General features: G+C 37.4%; 1 protein-coding gene across 4 annotated transcripts in view; it reads right to left on the reverse strand.

The window, feature by feature from the left end:
- Positions 1-17,768, reverse strand: part of CEP126 (centrosomal protein 126) — an 81,322-nt gene extending 63,554 nt beyond the window's left edge. For all 4 annotated transcript variants that reach the window (XM_003910590.4, XM_017948898.3, XM_009187163.4 and 1 more), the window contains exons 1-2: positions 16,520-17,768; positions 9,216-9,335 (exon numbers count right to left, since the gene is read on the reverse strand). In XM_003910590.4, the coding sequence (XP_003910639.1) occupies positions 9,216-9,335; positions 16,520-16,647 (248 nt within the window). In that variant the 5' untranslated portion in view covers positions 16,648-17,768. The remainder of the gene's footprint in view (positions 1-9,215; positions 9,336-16,519) is intronic.
- Positions 17,769-18,746: the final 978 nt, after the last annotated feature.

An 18,746-nucleotide genomic window follows, 5' to 3' on the forward strand; every position in this document is an offset into this window, starting at 1 on the left:
TAGTAAGGTTAAGTAACTTGTGCAAGACCACATAACTATTAAGTGGAAGAACCGGGAGTCTAAACTAGGCAGCCTGATTCTATCTGGTTTTAAACAAGTATACACTATGTCACAACCTTTCCGTAATTTTTTTTTCTTCAAAGCACTTTCATCTCCAACTTCCACACATAACATGAATTTGTTTTCCCATAGAACCCTAAGCTTAACCTTACCATAGGATTTATCTCACTATATTGTAATTATTTACTTTTCTGCATTGCTTATCAGACTCTAAGTATCATAAGTTCAGTGTCTGTGTCAGCACATAGCATAGGGCTCGGAATACAGCAGCATGCAATACTATTGTCAAATGAAATAATTAATTGCATTTTAACGGTCTGTCTTCCCCATCATACTCTCCAAGTTCATTGAGTGCAGAGCCTGAAATTTTAATTTCTGGAATTCCTGTTCCTAACACAAGGCTTTGTATCTGGTACATGCTTAATAAATAATTGTTTAATAAATGTTTGACTGTATGTCAACTTCAAATATAATCAGAGCACTTTTAAAAGCAGTTATCTATTATTTTGATGTAATAGTGGATATGTTCAGTATATAACAGTAAGTACAACAGATATGGTTCAGGCAGGTATTTATTATCTAGCGAGGCAAGCTAACAAAACCAAGTAAACAAAGACTTACTAATTGTCATAAGTGCTAGGAAGTAAAGAAACTCTAGTTTGAGATAGGGAGCCGGGGAACCCACTTTAAATAAGGTAAACAGAGACCATTTCTCTGGAGATATTTAAGCTAAAAAACTCCAAATAGACACGGGAAAATCATTTTAAAAATGGGGAAAAAAGTGCTGTAGGCAGAAACAGTATGCAAAGGCCCTGAGTTGAGAGGGGAAAAACCTTAGCATGTTTGAGAAATTGAGAAAATAACCACCAACTCAGCAATATCTGGCAATGATGAATGATGGATTTCCAAAGCTAAGAGGTGGTATTTTCCTTGTTATTATCCAAAAGTCACTTTGATAGCAAATTATCATCACCATCATTTCATATTGTTCCACGGTGGCCAGGTTTTCTGGGCTAAAATGTATACAGAAAGTAATAATAATTTCATATAGTATTTTCTGGGACTGGAGAAAATAAAGCCTGTGTTACGTTGAGCCACATTAAACCAGGGATGGAGTGTGACCAATAAGCAGACATTTCTACTCCTGAACTCAATGATAGGCCAATAATAAAAAGTTTTAATAAGCAATCATAGTGATGATTACTATATTCTTTCAATACTCAATGACTATTTACAGAATTCCTTTTATATTATTCTGTGCCAGGCACTGGTAAGTGCTGTGAGAATAGAAGGAACTGGCAATAAAAATGAGAAAGCTTCTCTACCATTGTAGAATTCAGAGTGGAAAAAGTACATTTTTGCTTCCTATTGACCCTGGAATTAGTCTTTTTCGCAGAAGAAACAGAATCTGCCTTAGCAATTTTGGAAGGGTCTGTTTAACATGTGCAGTTCTGCCTCATGACATGTAGAGCACCTTGGCTCAAATGTGAGCCATCTCATCAAATGACGGCTATATGCCAAACTATTTGTTCTAGTTTCCCAGGAGTCTACAGCTATGGGTATCATTTTCCTCTGTTGGAAATACTCTTAAGAAGTGAGCAAATAAACATCATGGCAACAGTTTAACAATAGAACCTAGGAAGTAGTATTTAGAGTACCTGAGGTCACAGGAGACAAATGTAGAACTGAAGAACTTGCCTTTTGTGATACATTTCTTTTTTCTGGATGGAATTATATTTCAGATCTAGGTAGTTACAACTTTCTAGAGATATGATAATATTAAACTGTAAAGCTAAACATATTTTGAGATAATTAGAAATTAAAAATAAGGAAAAATAGTTCTCCTTGCAAATTAAAAAATGCAGTTGGAGACATAGTTTTTAGAAATGAAAAATATCATTTTTAACAAACAATAATGCCAACAACAAGCCTATAAGAAATAGAACTAAACCCAATAATATACTGTGAGTTTTCATTGCCTGTCAAAGAAACATGTGTCCCAGATTATAATCCTGTGCTTTCTGAGACTTAAAATTATTTGAAATCCTAAAAGAATGTATTGAAAATCGTATTTTCCAACAGATTGTCTTTCACTTGACTGTAAAAGAAAACAAATGAAAGGTTGAAAATCACCCTCAATACACTATCACAGTGCAAAACACCCAAACAATATTTATAGAATTAGTAATATATATCACACAAAGGAAAAACATAAAAGTACCTCATTTCTCTAAAGGCTAAGGTGTCAGTGAAAAGAAACATATCAATTAACTAAAGCTCAAAAATTCAGTAACGAGATCCCTTAGGTCCTCATTCACTATTCTTAGATTTCAGTTCTAACAAAATCCCTCTATTCAGTAGGTTAAAATGTATTAGAAATATTTAAAAAATGTGAAGGAGCTGCTAGGAGAAATACTGACATCAAAAAGAAACAAATTCTGCTTCTGGGAAAATGGAGGTAGACATACTTTTTCTATTTCTCCCACTAAGTAAAACTAAAACTCCTGTGCATGATATATACAGTTTGCCCTCCATATCTGTGGGTTCCATATCTATAGATTCAACCAACCCTGGATTGAAAATACTTGGGAAAAAACAATAAAAATAACAACACAGCAATAAAAATAATACCAATAAAAATATAGTGTAACAACTATTTACATAACGTTTACACTGTATTAGTTATTCTAAGTAATCTAGAAAAGATTTAGAGCATATGAGAGGATGTGCATAGATTGTATGCAAATACTCCACAATTTTATATAAGAGCCTTGAGCATCTGTGGATTTTGGTATCTCTGGGGGTCTTGGAACCAATCCCCAGCAGATACCGAGGGACAACTACACACACACACACACACACACACACACATCCCCATAAGAAGAGTCTGAGAAGTGAAGAAGAGGAGGTCAGCAGGCTAGGGACCTTGGCGCCTGAGGAAGGACATGGTGATTAAGTTCTCTGGGTTTTCTTTTTGCTTCATATATTCCAGACTTGGAGCAGAAAAAAGCTGGAAGCATGGAAGCATCAAAAAGCTTACACACACACACACACACACACACACACACACACACACACACACCCACACCCACCCCCAACTAAAGCTTGCTCTTTCTAGCCTCAGGATAAGGAAAAGATCAGCATAGCTAGGCAGAAAACTTAGGCAATAATCCTGCTACTCCATCTGAACACCACAGAAAATTGTGGTTCCACTCCCATCCAGCCAGAAAAGACTGAATGGAGAGCTTAGATTTCTACCCTTGCCTCCCTTGTAACACTGTGCCCTCAACCCTGCTGTAGGGATGTTGTCAGAGAAGCTGAGTTAGAACGCCTGGCTTTCATCTCCACCTGGTGGTAATGTGGTCTTCTCCTCACCCTGGTATTAGTAGAGACTATGTGGCGAGTCTGGATTTTCACCTACCCAGCAGGAAGAGATGCCCTACCTCTCCATAGTTGGTGATATCTGAGGAGGCCTGCAGAGAGACATGAGGAAGCCTGCAGTGAGACATGACTTTCACCACCATCCAGCAGTAATAAGGCCACCTCCACTGTGGTATCAATGGAGACCATGTGAGAAGCTGGAACTCAGCAGTAATAAGGAACCCTCCTACTCCTCTGCTGTCCACAGAGGCTGAGTGATGAACCTTGGCTTCTACCTCCATCTTTCCATGGTGAGGCTGCATCCCTTCTTCCCCCGCTAGAGCAGTGTCAGAGAGAGCCAGCTAAAGTTGAAGGTTTAAATAAGCCACAGAATCTTAGAATAGAATATGAAAATGTTCAGGTTTCAATAGAAAATCACTTGTCATTCCAAGAACCAGGAAGGTCTCAAACTGAGTGAAAAAAGACAATCAACATATGCCACCATCAAGATGACAGGAATGTTAGAATTATTTGCTGAAATTTTAAAGCAGCCATGACAAAAATGCTTCAATGAGCACGTCTGTAGATGAAAAAATAGTCTCAGAAAATAAAAGGAAGACATAAAGAATCAATATAAAGAAGAGTCAAATGGCAAAATTTAGAATTAAAAAATGCAATGACTGAAATAAAAAACTCAGTAGATTTATTAGGAGATCCTCATTTTATGAGGCCAGCATCATCCTGATACCAAAGCCTGGCAGAGACACACACAAAAAAGGTAATTTTAGACCAACAGAAGATGTCAATTTTCCCCATCCCACATTGATATACAAATATAATGCAATTCCTATGAAACTCCCAGCAATAATATTTGCAGGTTTAGGTTATTCTAAATTTTATATTCAAAGGCAGATTAGAATACCTAAAACAATTTTGTAGAAGAACAAAGTGGGAAGAATCAGCCTACATGATTTGAAGACTTATTATATAGCTATAGTAATCAAAATTGTGGAGTGTTGGTAGAGGAACAGACACAAAAATTAGTAGAATAGAATAAAGAACCCCAAAATAGATGCATACAAATATGCTCAACTGATTTTTGACAGGGTGCAAAAACGATTCATGGAGGAAAGGTAGCCTTTTCAACAAATAACACTGGGCCAGTTGGACATCTGGAGACAAAACACATCCCCCAAAAAACTATCAAACAAAACCTCCAAACTCTGATACACATCTGATACTTTTACAAAGATTAACTAAAACTGGATCACAGACTTAACTGTAAAACATAAAACTATAATACTTTGAGGATAAAACACAGCAGAAAATCTTCAGAACCTAGGGCTAGGCGAAGAGTTCCTAGACTTCACACCAAAAGCGCAGTCCATATAAAGAAAAACCAATAAACCGAATTTCATCAAAATTCAGAACTTCTGCTCTGGAAGAGACTCTATGAAGAAGATGGAAAAACAATCTCCAAGGTAGGAGAAAATGTTTACAAACAACATATCTGACAAACGACTAGTATCTAGAATATATGTAGAGCCCCCAAAACTCAATAATAAAAGAGTGAACAGTCCAATTAAAAATGAATACAAATGTAAGGAAAATTTCACTAAAAGAAAAGAGATGGTAAATAAAATATGAAAAGATAATCTGCATCATTAGCAATTAGGGAAGTACAAATTAAAACCACAATGAGATATTACTACATACCCATCAGAATGATTAAAATAAAAAAGTGACAATACCAAATGCTAGTGAGGATGAGGAAAAGCTGGATCATGCTTATACTCTGAAAAAAAATACACTAAACGTGCAACTACCATATGACCTACCCAGAGTACTCATGGTCACTTATCCCAGAGAAATAAAAGCTTATGTTTATACAAAAACCTATACATGAATGTTTTTTTTTATCAACTTTATTTATAATAGACTGAGATATCATGTCCTTCAACGGGTGAATGGTCAAACTCTGGTGCATCCATATCATGAAATAATAATAAATATTCAGCAATAAAAATAAAAAAGCTAGTGATACACACTACAACTTGAATGAATCCCAAAAAATTGTACTGAGTGAGAAGGGCCAACCCCCAAAGGTTATATATGGTATGATCCCATTTATACAACACTCTGGAAATGAAAAAAACTGTAGAAATGGAGAACATCATATTAGTGATTTCTAGGGGGTGGGACGGGGAGAGAAGTAGGTGTGGCTATAAAGGGACAACACTTGAGGGATCTTTATGGTGATGGAAGTGTTCTGTATCTTGACTGTAAACATCTTATTATCCTAGTTGTGATATTGTACTATAGTTTTGCAAGATATTATCACTGGGGGAAACTGGGTAAGAGGTATATGGAATCTCTCTGTTTTATTTTTTACAATTGCCTGTGAATCTACAATTACCTCAAAATAAAGAGTATAATTTGGTTTAATTTAATTTATTATTATTATTTTTAAATGGAGCCTTGCTCCATCACCCAGGCTGGAGTGCTGTGGAGTGATCTTGGCTCACCGCAACCTCTGCCTCCTGGGTTCAGGAGATTCTCTTGCTTCAGCCTCCTGAGTAGCTGGGATTACAGGAGTGTACCACCATGCCCGGCTAATTTTTGTATTTTTAGTAGAGATGGGATTTCACCAGGTTGGCCAGGCTAGTCTTGAACTCCTGACCTCAAGTAATCCACCCGCCTCGGCCTCCCAAAGTGCTGAGATTAAAGGTGTGAGCCACTGCGCTCAGCTAAGAGTTTAATTTTAAAAAGAGAAATTACAAGAAGATAGATAATCCTCAATGCAAGAACTCACTAAGCTTAACTGTTACAGGCTACTTATTATAGACTAAATAAAGCTTAATAGCTCAAAGGCAGTACAATAACATAATGGAGAATATTTAATGCTCATAATAATGATCCTAGGGCAAGAAGAAAAGATCAAACCACTTTTATCATAAACTATATGAAAGATTACAGAAATATGCATTGTATTTTAGAAAAATTTATGTTAAAATGTTAAAGTTTTCATAATCTACAAGAATTCCATTTCTGGCAATGCTGATCATGCTTCACCTATAATTAATCCTTGACTCCTATTGGCCCTATCTACTCAATCCAACTCCACCTCCATAACCATCCTCTTGCCTAGAACATTATAACAGCTTTCTACTGTACTCTTTGCCTCCAGCCTGTTTTCAATTCATCCTCTACCCCTTCGCTATAATGAGCTAAAATATAAATCTGATCATGACACTCCTCTGATTTTGTTCCTTCAACAGCATCTTTAATTTCTTTAGATTGTCATAAAAGTTATTTCATAAAATGTGTACTATCAACACTGTAACTTCATCTCCTGATACTCTTACACACATTCCCATGCATCAGCTACATACAACTTTTGTCCTGTATTTCATAACATTAGGCTTTTCCACATATTGTTCTCTCTAAATCAAACATCTCCCTTCCTCTTCATCTTCCCTGGTTAACTCTTGGTTAAGTAATACAAAAGACTTTGTTCTTCCAGGAATTCTTTCTTGTCCTTTAAGTCTATGGCATGTGCTTCCATAGAATCTCGGAAGTGATGCTATTGTAGTACTTACTGCGTAGCATTGCCATCTTTTATTATTTCACTATCAGTAATCTGAGGGCAGAAATTATGCTTTGTATCTTTTTATCCTTCAGAATATGAAACCTTGGGGTTTCCTAGTAAATGTTAGTTGAGTGAATAAACGACTGTCTTATGTCACAACATTTTAAATAGTCAAAGATAACTTCCAAATATCCTAATTTTCTTTAATATAGTATGGATGGCTGGGCATGGTGGCTCATGCCTATAATCCCAGCACTTTGGGAGGCCGAGGTGGAAGGATCACTTGAGGTCAGGAGTTTGAGACCAGCCTGGCCAACATGGCGAAAACTTGTCTCTACTAAAAATGCAAAAAAATTAGCTGGGCATGGGGGTGCGTGCCTGTAATCCCAGCTATTTGGGGGGCTGAGGCAGGAGAATCGTTTGAACTTGGGAGGCAGAGGTTGCAGTGAGCTGAGATTGTGCCACTGCACTCCAGCCTGAAAGACGGAGTGAGACTCCATCTCAAAAACACAACAAAACACAAAAAAACCACACACACCCCCCCAAAACCACAACAAAACAAAAAAATCCTCTGTGACCACAATGTAAGTGGACAGCATAAACTTAAATGACGTAAAGTATAAATTGATAGATCATGGCATGGTTAGGAAGACCATAATCATAAACAGTTCCTGAAATTGGGATATGCACAAATAATTTGGCCCCCTTATAAAAGGTGAAATATAGAGATAAATGATTAGTGTTTTAAAAGAAATGTTTATGTATCTTTACATTGCACTTTAGGGTAACAGAAAATAAAACACAATAATATTGTATTGGAAAATGTCCTGCCTGTTAGAATTTTAAACCAAAATTTCTTTTCTGTCATTTTCTACAACAGAATTCTTACATTTGATGAGAGAATACAAATAGAAAATTTATTAATAAAATTCCATATAAGGCTTGCTATTACACAAAGTCAATTATTGTAAAATAAACAATTGACAAACATTAATAATTAAAAAATAAGAAATCTTTTATGTCAGACACTGATATTTTTACATGTATTCTCAAATATTCCACTTTATTTCTACTCTTTCTGCTGTACACCAAAATCCACAGAAACAGATGTTATTAATTCCAATCATAAATGAGAAAACTGAGGCTTAAAGACATTAAACAGACTTCCTTTAATTCAGAGAGCTAGTATGTCCTACATCTCTGACCCCAAAGTCCATTACTCTTTCAACATATGATTATTCATCTTTATCGAACACCTGTCACATGCTGTTTATAGATGCCAGGAGCCCAAAAGTAGGAGAAAAATGGAAACAGATACATACAAAATAAAATTCTAAATTTCAGTAAATAATTTCAACTACATCAGACCATGAAAAAGTTAATCTAAAAATAAACATAATGCCAGGCAAAAATTATAGGTAAACAATTTTGTATTCCCCAAATAGGATTTGTAACATACACCCAGTGATGTAGTTAATAAACTTTAGGGATTTTCTGCTATTCATGTATTGTAGAAATATGGACAAGGTAGCAAAAACAATTAAAAAATGGCATAACTGCTCTGTCTCAAAAAAACCTAATATTTAAAAAAATCCTGAAAAATGTTAAGCGTGATTGAACAATTTGTATTTTTACGTTACTATAGTTTCTAGTTTACCTTAGAAAGCTTCTTTTTCCAGCATTCACTTATAAAACATTTCTACCACTTCTACTGCTATTCATAGTTCTACCATTATTCATATTTTTCCAATTTTTGTACCATTATTCATATTTTTCCATTTTTTCAGATTGAACGAATGAAAAGTGGCAGATATAGAAAAATTATATAGAAGTGAATAACAAATCAAACTCAAACTATATACCAATAGAGACTAAATATTAATTGGTAATTTTAAAATCATGAAATGACACAAAAAAAGAAGATAGTACATTTCATAGTCATTTTAAGGAGTGTATATGACAATGCAATAAGCTGTTCTATGACAAAAAAAGACTGCTACTGTCAGAGACCTAGATAATACACCACCACCCTTGTGCTTTGGGGAGGAAAACAATAATAAAATTTCCAAAGTCACACAAATCTTGATCAGTATTTCACAGAAAACACTGCCATGACTTAGTTTCATAAAGTGCTACAAAGTAGAGAAACTATTACTTTATACTGACTTTGAATTTCTATACTTCGGAATAAAGTGCAATTACTTACTTTTTTCTCCGATTTGACTCCACAAAATATTTACGTGCTCGATTTCGACATATTTTTTGTTGCTGCAGTAATATCTGGCGCTCTTCTTCTAAATTTTTCTCCAGATGGATTTTCATATCTCTAATGATAGCATTAAGTTAAGAACAATGGTCTACATCTTTAGTGGAAGAGTGTCAAGTGCTATAGGATAAATATAACTACAGCCTCATGCAAATGATGTAATGATAGTTTTTGTGGAATAATTAGTATGTGCCCACATTAGTATATGACTGGCAAACATTTTATGTAAAAAAATTTTTGGGCTGGGCGCGGTGGCTCACACCTGTAATCCATCACTTTAGGAGGCTGAGGCAGGCGGATCACAAGGTCAGGAGTTCAAGACCAGCCTGGCCAACGTGGCGAAACACTGTCTCTACTAAAAATACAAAGATTAGCAGGGCTTGGTGGTGCATGCCTGTAATCCCAGCTACTTGGGAGGCTGAGGCAGGAGAATCACTTGAACTCAGGAGGCGGAGGTTGCAATGAGCTGAGATTGTGCCATTGCACTCCAGCCTGGGCAACAAGAGCAAGACTCCGTCTCAAAAAAAAAAAAAAAAAAAAATTCTGACTTGGTATTAGAATTTAAGATATAGCTCACTTTTCCTGAAGAAAAAAATCTACTTTTAGAAATCATGAGGTCAGGCTGGGCGCGGTGGCTCCCGCCTGCAATCCCAACACTTTGGGAGGCCGAGGCGGGTGGATCACCTGAAGTCAGAAGTTTGAGACCAGCCTGGCCAACATGGTGAAACCCCATCTCTACTAAAAATACAAAAATTAGCCATGCGTGGTAGCGGGCACCTGTAATCCCAACAACTCAGGAGGCTGAGGCAGGAGAATCTCTTCAACCTCTGAGGCAGAAGTTGCAGTGAGCCAAGATTGCGCCACTGTACTCTAGCCTGGGCAACAAGAGCGAAACTCCATCTCAGGAAAAAAAAAAAAAAAAAAGTCATGAGCTCAGATAAGAAGACTATATATATATATATATATCTCTTCATTCATTACACAGGTTTTTTTCTTTTTCTTTTTTTTTTTTTGAGATGGAGTCTCACTCTGTCACCCGGACTGGAGTGCAGTGACATGATCTTAGCTCACTGCAACCTCCGCCTCCCAGGTTCAAGTGATTCTTCTGCCTCAGCCTCCCAAGTGGCGGGACTACAGACACGTGCCACCACCCCTAGTTAATTTTTGTATTTTCAGTAGAGATGGGGTTTCACCATGTTGGTCAGCCTGGTCTCGAACTCCTAACCTCAGGTGATCCGCCCGCTTCAGCCTCCCATAGTGCTGGGATTACAGGTGTGAGCCACTGAGCGTGTCCTCATTACACAGATATTTGAGTACTTACCAACTAGTTGCCCTCATAGCCATAAATATAAGAAAATGAAATAAGAAGGTTGTATTTCACTAATAGAAAGTAGATGAAGTAAATGTTCCAACAGATCCCTTAATCTAGAGTAGGAAAGTACATTTTCAAATATTAAACAATCAAATAGCCATATAACTAGAACGGTTAGGAATACAGTTTCTGACTCACTTAGTGGTTATAAAAAACCACTAGGAAAACCATGCATAGTCATCTGTGTATCCAGAAGCTCGTCAGAGAAAAAGGGGAATATTTTGGTTATCCTAATCATCTATTCATTTGAAATTTATTTTATAAAATTAAACTCTCCTTAAATAAGTTGTAGCAATATGAGTAATTTCTCCAATTTATTTAGTGGTGTTTTAATTGACATTATTAAATATCTTTATTGAATTTGTCAGAATAATTTTCTGTTTTTCATGAGTCTTCTGTTTTTAATGATTCTGAATTAGAAGAAGTTCATTTGGCCGGGCGCAGTGGCTAACACCTGTAATCCCAACAATTTGGGAGTTCAAGGTGGGCAGACTGCTTGAGCCCAGGAGTTTGAGACCAGCCTGGGCAATATGGTGAAACCCCGTCTCTACAAAAAATGCAAAAATCAGCCAGGTGTGGCGGTGCATTCCTGTAGCCCCAGCTACTTGGGAGGCTGATGTGGGAAGATTGCTTGAGCTTGGAGGGGGTTGAAGCTGCAGTAAGCTGAGAACGCGCCACTATACTCCAGCCTGGGCAACATAGCGAGACTCTGTCTCAAAAAAAAAAAAAAGTTCACTCAATTACCATGTAATCACATTTAGTACCTTATCATTAGATGTAGAAATATATGAGATTACACTGAAGTTATAGATGGTAGGGCATATCTACTTGTCTTTTTTAGAACAAACAGCTTGTTTAAAAACTTTTTACTCTAAGATGGAGGTTCAAAATTCTCTTTAAAAGCTGCATTTAATCAAGATTGTAAAAATTTCATAAATTGATTATTGATGGTAAAACAAGACAAGAAATACACTCAATAATAAACTACATGGTACATAATTTGTTAATTCAACATGTGTTAATTTCAGGATCCTATAGTGCTTCAGCATCAATATTATAAAGAAACTCTATTATTATATATTTCAGAATAACAGATTTATTTGAGCATTTTGTTGTTTAGACCTTTGCTGATGGGGGCTTATTTGTTTCATGTTGCTATTTAACCATCTTTATACCATAGGCCATAATTCATTTTACCTTCATTTTAAATAAAATTTTACATTACTTCAAGACAAAGACCCAAACACGCTCACAAACATATTTTTACTTAAAGATTTCTTTTAAAGGATTTACAAAAATCAAGCCAAAAGCAAAGAAAATTTGGTTCTTTGCTAGCACAGAAAAACTGTTTTTCTCTGATAGAATATTAAGAGCCAGACTTCAACAAGATGGCTAGGTATTAAAAGTGACAACTTGGCAGTAAAGAAAAGTGCAACTTTCTTTCAGGGTGCACAGGGCCAACCTGAGGTTGAAGGGAGGGAAGATGCTTCGGCTTCAGTGAGAAGTAAGAAGGAGACAGTTCTGTTCTGTTTGACATGTCTGAAGTCTCATCACGACAGCATAAAGAAAATCACAAATGTAATGTTTGTAATGTTCTGACAACTACATAGTCTTCAATTTAACCAAATGATTGTCTTTCTTTCTTTATATATAAGTATAATAGTATAGTTTGTTTCCTGCTGAATTATTAATTATTAATATAAAGAATCCTGCTGCTTTTGTATCTTCTCAAATAAGGTACTCAAGTTTAAAAAAATTAGATGGCTGGTTAAATTTTGTTTTTCATACAGGCTGTATGGTAAAGGTAGGTAGTTCCATAAAAAACACTGCTAAATACCTGTCCAAAAGAAGGGAATTTTGATACTTAACATTAAAAAACAAAACCAAGAATACTGTGGATTATAACATGTAATTTTAAAGCACAGCTTATTCTACCCCACTCTGTCCTCACTTCTCCTCTCCCAACTTAGTCTTTTCTCCAGTTAGGTTGTTTAAAATGTTGCCATCACAAGTAATCATGTATTACATAACCCATTTTTTCCCAAATCTATTAAAGCTATGTTGATTCTATTTCTCCTCTACTGTACCTTCTTCCTCTCTCTTAACTCAGGTGCTCTAAATCCCTTGCTTGAACTACTGCAGTACTCCTCTAACTCATCTTACTCCAAAACTGGCCATCCTCTATTTGAACCTACACGAAGTCAGCTAAATGCAAATCTGATTGTGTTTCTCTTTGTTATTCTCTAAAAATCACCTTCAAGAAAAATTCCAAAGTTCTTGGACCTATATATAAACCATTCTATAATATAGTTTGTTTTTTCAACTTCATTTCTTAACATTTCCCTGTATAAATCTTATGCCCAGACACACTAAGATAATTATAAACAGAACAAACCATGATGTATCATACCATTATCTCTTGGCACACGCTTGGCTAACTCTATTCATCCTTTCAGGGCCATCTCAAGCAGTTCCTTCCCTTGAAGCCTTTTCTAACCTCCACCAGATGACTTGATGACACCTTCATGAGTACATCGTAAGTGTCTTTGCTACATTTCTGTAACTCTCATGCCTGGCATGGTTCTTAGAATATAGTAATGACTTAATAAAAACCTGCTGAATTATTTCCTTGGAGAAAATTCTCTGGGGTAGATATGAGGACAAAAGGCATATGCATTTTTATATCTTTTAGTGCACTATAGAAAAGTTGGCTCCTAAGAGGGTTGTACAAATGTATATGCCATTAGAAATGTACTATGTACTTAAGTTTCAAAATCTCATGAGCGTGGGGCAGTACCTTTTAGAAAGACAAGGTACAAAACTATGTTTTATTATGTATGTATTAGCAAAATACAGTTTATTTATTTATTTATTTATTTATAGACAGGGTCTCGCTCTGTTGCCTAGGCTGGAGTACAGTAGCATAATCTCAGCTCACTGCAACCTTCACCTCCCAGTCTCAAGCAATCCTCCCGTCCCAGCCTCTTAAGCAGTACTTCAAACATGCACCACAACAGCCAGCTAATTTTTGTATTTTTTTTGTAGAGATACGCTGGTTTCGAACTCCTGGACTCAAGCAATCTGCCTACCTCGGCCTCCCAAAGTGCTAGAATTACAGATGTGAGCCACCCAGTCCAGCTGAATGGGTTCACTTCACTCTCTACAGTAAAAGTAAGATCCCATCAGTGAGCCTGGAGGAAAAAAAAGACAGGTGGGTGGGAGTGTGTGAGTTTGTGCTGTTTGTTGGAAGAGACCTCTCAGGGCATCCATGTCTTATCAAGTGGTAAGACAGTACATTGAGCGTGGTGGAAGGTGAAAGAGACCTGGCAGGGGCATTAATAGGAAAAAGAACCTTGTTCCCGTTTAGGTGAAGCTGGAAACCATCAATCTTTAGTGGTACAATCTGTATTGTTTTGTGATTTTTTCTTTGACAGCATTTTTATTATTCGCATGAAGGAGTAAAGAGCAGGACTTTAGTAGTTACTGAGTGACTGAGGCAGAATGATTGTGGTACAAATAGCCAAAGATGTTGGTAAGAGAAAGTTCAAATAGTTAAGAGTAGGGTATAAACTGGAGAGGAAAGGAGAGGCAAGATGGGTGCTAGGATAAAATGGGAGGGTTGAAGTCTAGAGATATTTCTGAGGAAAAAAAGGCAGGTATAAGGGGACATGAGAGACCTTCCTTTTTAAAAAAATCTTTATTCTATTTCTATTTGAACTCTCAAAAGAGATTGAAATGATAGAACTTTAGCTAATTTTAATTAAATAAACTTTATAAGGTTTTGTTGTTTTATAACCTTTAGAGTCAGAAAATTCTGACTCCAGTGAGAAAATGTCTTCAATAGAAAGCCAGATGGCCTCTCAGTATCATATTCATATTTGAAATCGAAATGTAAATGTTACCACGTACTTGCTTATTTTAAGACTATGGTCCTTTCATTTGTTTTCTTTCCTTTTTTTCACTTAGTCATGTAAATTTGAGCACCTACCCTGTACCAGGTATCCAATGGAAAACACAGACACAAAGAATATTCTAATTAAACTTATATAAAAGGTGCTTTAGTGTTTTTCCAACTAGTAAACATAATATTCTTGATTTAGTGTTATAATCTTATGTTCAAAAATAATTCCTCTGTTCTAATTTAAATATATATTATCTAAACATATATATACACAAACTAGCAAAAATATATATAAACCAGCACACACACACACACACACACACACAGACGTTGTTGGATTTTATCAAAGTCTATTGGTCATCTATTAAAATGTTCATTTATAACTTGCCTAATTTTAACTATATATTTAGCTTTTAAGGATATTTTTTAGTGTTGTATTTATAGGAAATGTCCTTCGAATTCTGGAATAGAGTCTATTTGGTTGTATTCATTCAAAGTATTGCTGGATTCTATTTATGAATATTTTCTTTGGCATTTGTGTCAAAATTTATACCACATAAATTTTAAAAACTGAGGCCTACAACCATTTTATTAATGAAAATAATAGAAAAACACTCTCAATGAGCCATTTACAATACTTCTCTATTTTCTGATTTAGAGATAAATCAGGGTCAGTGTAATAGCAGTTGTGTCCAAGAACATACAATGTCAAGAGGCCAGAATTAAATCCATACAGAAAATGATTGTGTTCATTTCAGAGTACATCTTTAAGAGGGCAATTTTGGGGAGGGCAATTTTGGGGAGTAGCAAGGGCAAAAGCCAAACTGAATGGGGTTAATAATGAATAGATGAGAGGAACTAGAAGCTGCTGTTGCAAGCTACCATTTTGAGAACTTGCCCAAAGAAAGAAAAGACTGAAGGGATGGAAGGTTGGAGAAAGCATGATCGGAGGAGAGATGTTTTATTTTTAGTGAAACTCTACACACATTTGTCTTCCTCACTAGATTTGTATCCCTAGAACCTAGAACAGTCAGCCAAAGAGCAGGCACTCAATACACATTGTTGACTTGCTGCTAAAATTGTAACAGAGTACAAAGAACATCCTAGAAGTTGGAGACAAGGAGGATAAGAAAACAGGGTTAACTTGCAAAGAGAAGACACTCATCTCTGACAAGAATGAAGATGATTACACAACACCATCATTGTCAACCAAGTCCTTTGGGAACGCAAAGGTTAAATCCTAATCATCACAACAGTCTCTAAAGTAATAAACGTGATTTACAGATTTTGATAACAAAATACTTCTCCTTTTTCCATTTTCTACAATGCAACCAACAGCAACATCAAAGGTCGGCTTAACCAACTCTTCGAGAAAAGTCAGAGATAATCCAGATCGTGAAGCGTCCAGGTCCCCTGTTTCTCATCTCCTCTCTTCTGTTGCTCTGACAACAGACTGGCAGAGATGGAAAACAAAACAACTTACCAAACTGTGTAGCCTTAAGCAGCTCTGGTAAATGGATTTAGGGCTGTGTTAGGATAACTGTTAAAACGGACTCTCCAGGATAGCAAAACATTTTACTTATTTGTGTAATTTCTCTCTCCAAGTAGTATGATAAATCAGGAAGTAGTTAATATATAAGTGAAGAACATAATGGCATAATTCTAGAAGGTAAAAAATAATCCCCACAGAATACGCAGTTGATGCGTTTCAAAATTCACAAAAATGTTACAAAGTTGAAGAATGGGAGTAGGATAACAGGGTGATGTGGAGGAAGCAGCCACAGAACTAGATAAAATGGTATAATTTCAGGTCTAAGGTGAGCCACGAGAGTTGCTAAAGCAAATATCTGCACTAAGATGACTCGCTAGTTTTGATCACCCTGCGTCAAAGGTAATGGGAATCTAATTGGAAAAAAGATGGGCCCCGTTTTCAACATCGCTACCCTGGCAGCCACAGAATGGGAAGGATACAGGTAAGCGCCAGGTCGGTGATGCCCGCCGCTCTCCCGAGGGTCGAGGGGGGCTCTGTCGAGGTTGTCCGATGATTCAGTGCCCAGTTCCCCGACCGCGCTCCGGGCTCCGGGCCTCCCCGCCAGCATCCTTCACTTCAGCGCCGCCTCTCTGTTCGCCCCCAGCGCTTCCCTCATGGCAGCTCTGGCTTCCTCCTCCTCCTGCTCGGCCCCTCCCTATACTCCGTCTCTCAGGCCCCGCGTCACGGGCTCCGAAGGGTCGGCCGCGACAGCCCTAGCTCCCGCGCAGCGGCACTTGTGCCTTTAGTGCAGATGGCAGCTGAGGCAGCGGCGACCTCGCCGGGCAATAGCAGAGGGGGCGGCAGCAACTCCGCAGCCGCCATCTTGATAACAACCGACGCCGCGTCCTTGACAACGGAAACCTGGGAGGAGCTACAGGGCGGGGCGGGACGATATGCACGAAGCAGCCAATCGCAGGCTCCGGCAGCCCCGCCCTCTTCGAGCCGCTGGTGGCAACCCAGGCATCCCTAGCGACCCGCGTTGCTGAGCGAGGGGTGAGCTGGGTGGTGTTTTAGAGCCTGATGCAGTTCTACCTCCCTTTTTATGAGAGTGTGTTTGTGGCAGTACTGACAGTGACGAAAGACAGATGTAAAATCCTCAGATACAGGCAATTGCCACCGGGAGGATTCTGCAGTGATTGTCTGGGGGACGATTTGGAGTTGAATTTGTTAAACTACTGAACCCTGTTATGAGATTTTGAGTTGTGAGTCTTTCTGTGGCATCACTATCCCCAAACACCGTCTCTTTAAAATGTCTTTGTGAAGTGGAAATTTTCCTTCCCTGCATTCTCTCATCCACTCGGTAATGCTTCTGGCATTCCCTCTGCAGTCGTCTTACTTGCCTTTGCCCTACTTATAAGGTCTACATTTCAAAGCCTCCTAATGGTTCTTGCCTTGCTGCCAGATTCTGGAAATGGACCATCACAGCAAAACTAGCAATCTCTTGGGATGATATGCCAAAAGAGATCATTGCATTGACATGGTTTTGGGAAGTATGGAAAATTAAATGGAGTTTTGAGCCACTAGCTCATTGGCTATGCAAGTGAAAATTTTGAAAAAGGCTCAGTCGTATTGTTGGAGCCTAATGTAAATGCACATAAATATTCTGACTGTATTTCAGTCAGTGTTTTCTTGGAAAAATTCCCAGATTGGAAGCCGAATGTACAGACCAAATAAAGATTATTCACCCACCATTCAAATGTCTCTGCCTTTGTGAATTAATTTGTTCATTTTAAGAGTTCAAATAATAAACTTTTCCAGTTGAAATTATTTAAAACAATCTTTGCAAACTTGGTTGTAATGACTGAAATTGGAATGTACACTTGGGGACAGATTTTAAAGTGCCACAACAAATCCAGTTTAGATTTAAGACACAAAACACATGAAGTCTCCTTCAGAAGTATACCAACAGGATAAAATATACAATTCTGACACGAAAAGCTAAATGGATACAATTGGACACTTGGCTATCTTGGCAAGTTTTTAATTGGCCTGGCCACAGGCAATGGCCTTGATTCTATTCCCACTGCTATCATCACAAGTTTGTCTCCCCTTGGCTGATCTGAGCAAAGTAGGGCAGTGCAAAGTACAGATGAATATGAGTATATTAGGGTTGCTATTTGGAGTATTTAGGCATGGTTAGCCTTCCAAAAGTCCAGCTTTTGCTATATTATTAGTTTGCAATCTCGTAACTCCTAGGCGTCTCACTGCTTTGCGGCTTGCAATAAGCACTAAGAAGCATAATTTGGTTTTTCAATTGCCTACAAATCCTTTCTTATGTTAACTTAAAAAAACACATGATTTATGAATCTGGAAAGGAGAGGAAAGGGTTACAGCCTGAAAGGAGGGCCATCCCACAAGCTGGAAAGTGTGCTTCTAGCTGAAGCCTAGAGAGGCAGGTACTTTGAAGTAGGGGAGGTTGAGACAGGAGATTTATGCTGAAAAAGTTGGCTAAACATACATAATTTATAGGATACAGGAGGAGTTATGATTATTTATGAAAGTAGTTCTGATGCATGTGTATTGAACAAACATGAAACCAAAAAATGTTTTAAGGTTTTCCCAGGGTCCCCTTGGCCAAGAGGGGGTCTATTCGGTCAGTGGGGGCTTAGGATTTTATTTCAGTTTAGACTTATATAATTATTCTTCATTCAAATATTGTTTTATGGT

This window comes from Papio anubis, chromosome 12 (assembly GCF_008728515.1).
Source record: "Papio anubis isolate 15944 chromosome 12, Panubis1.0, whole genome shotgun sequence".
Lineage (NCBI taxonomy): Eukaryota > Metazoa > Chordata > Mammalia > Primates > Cercopithecidae > Papio > Papio anubis.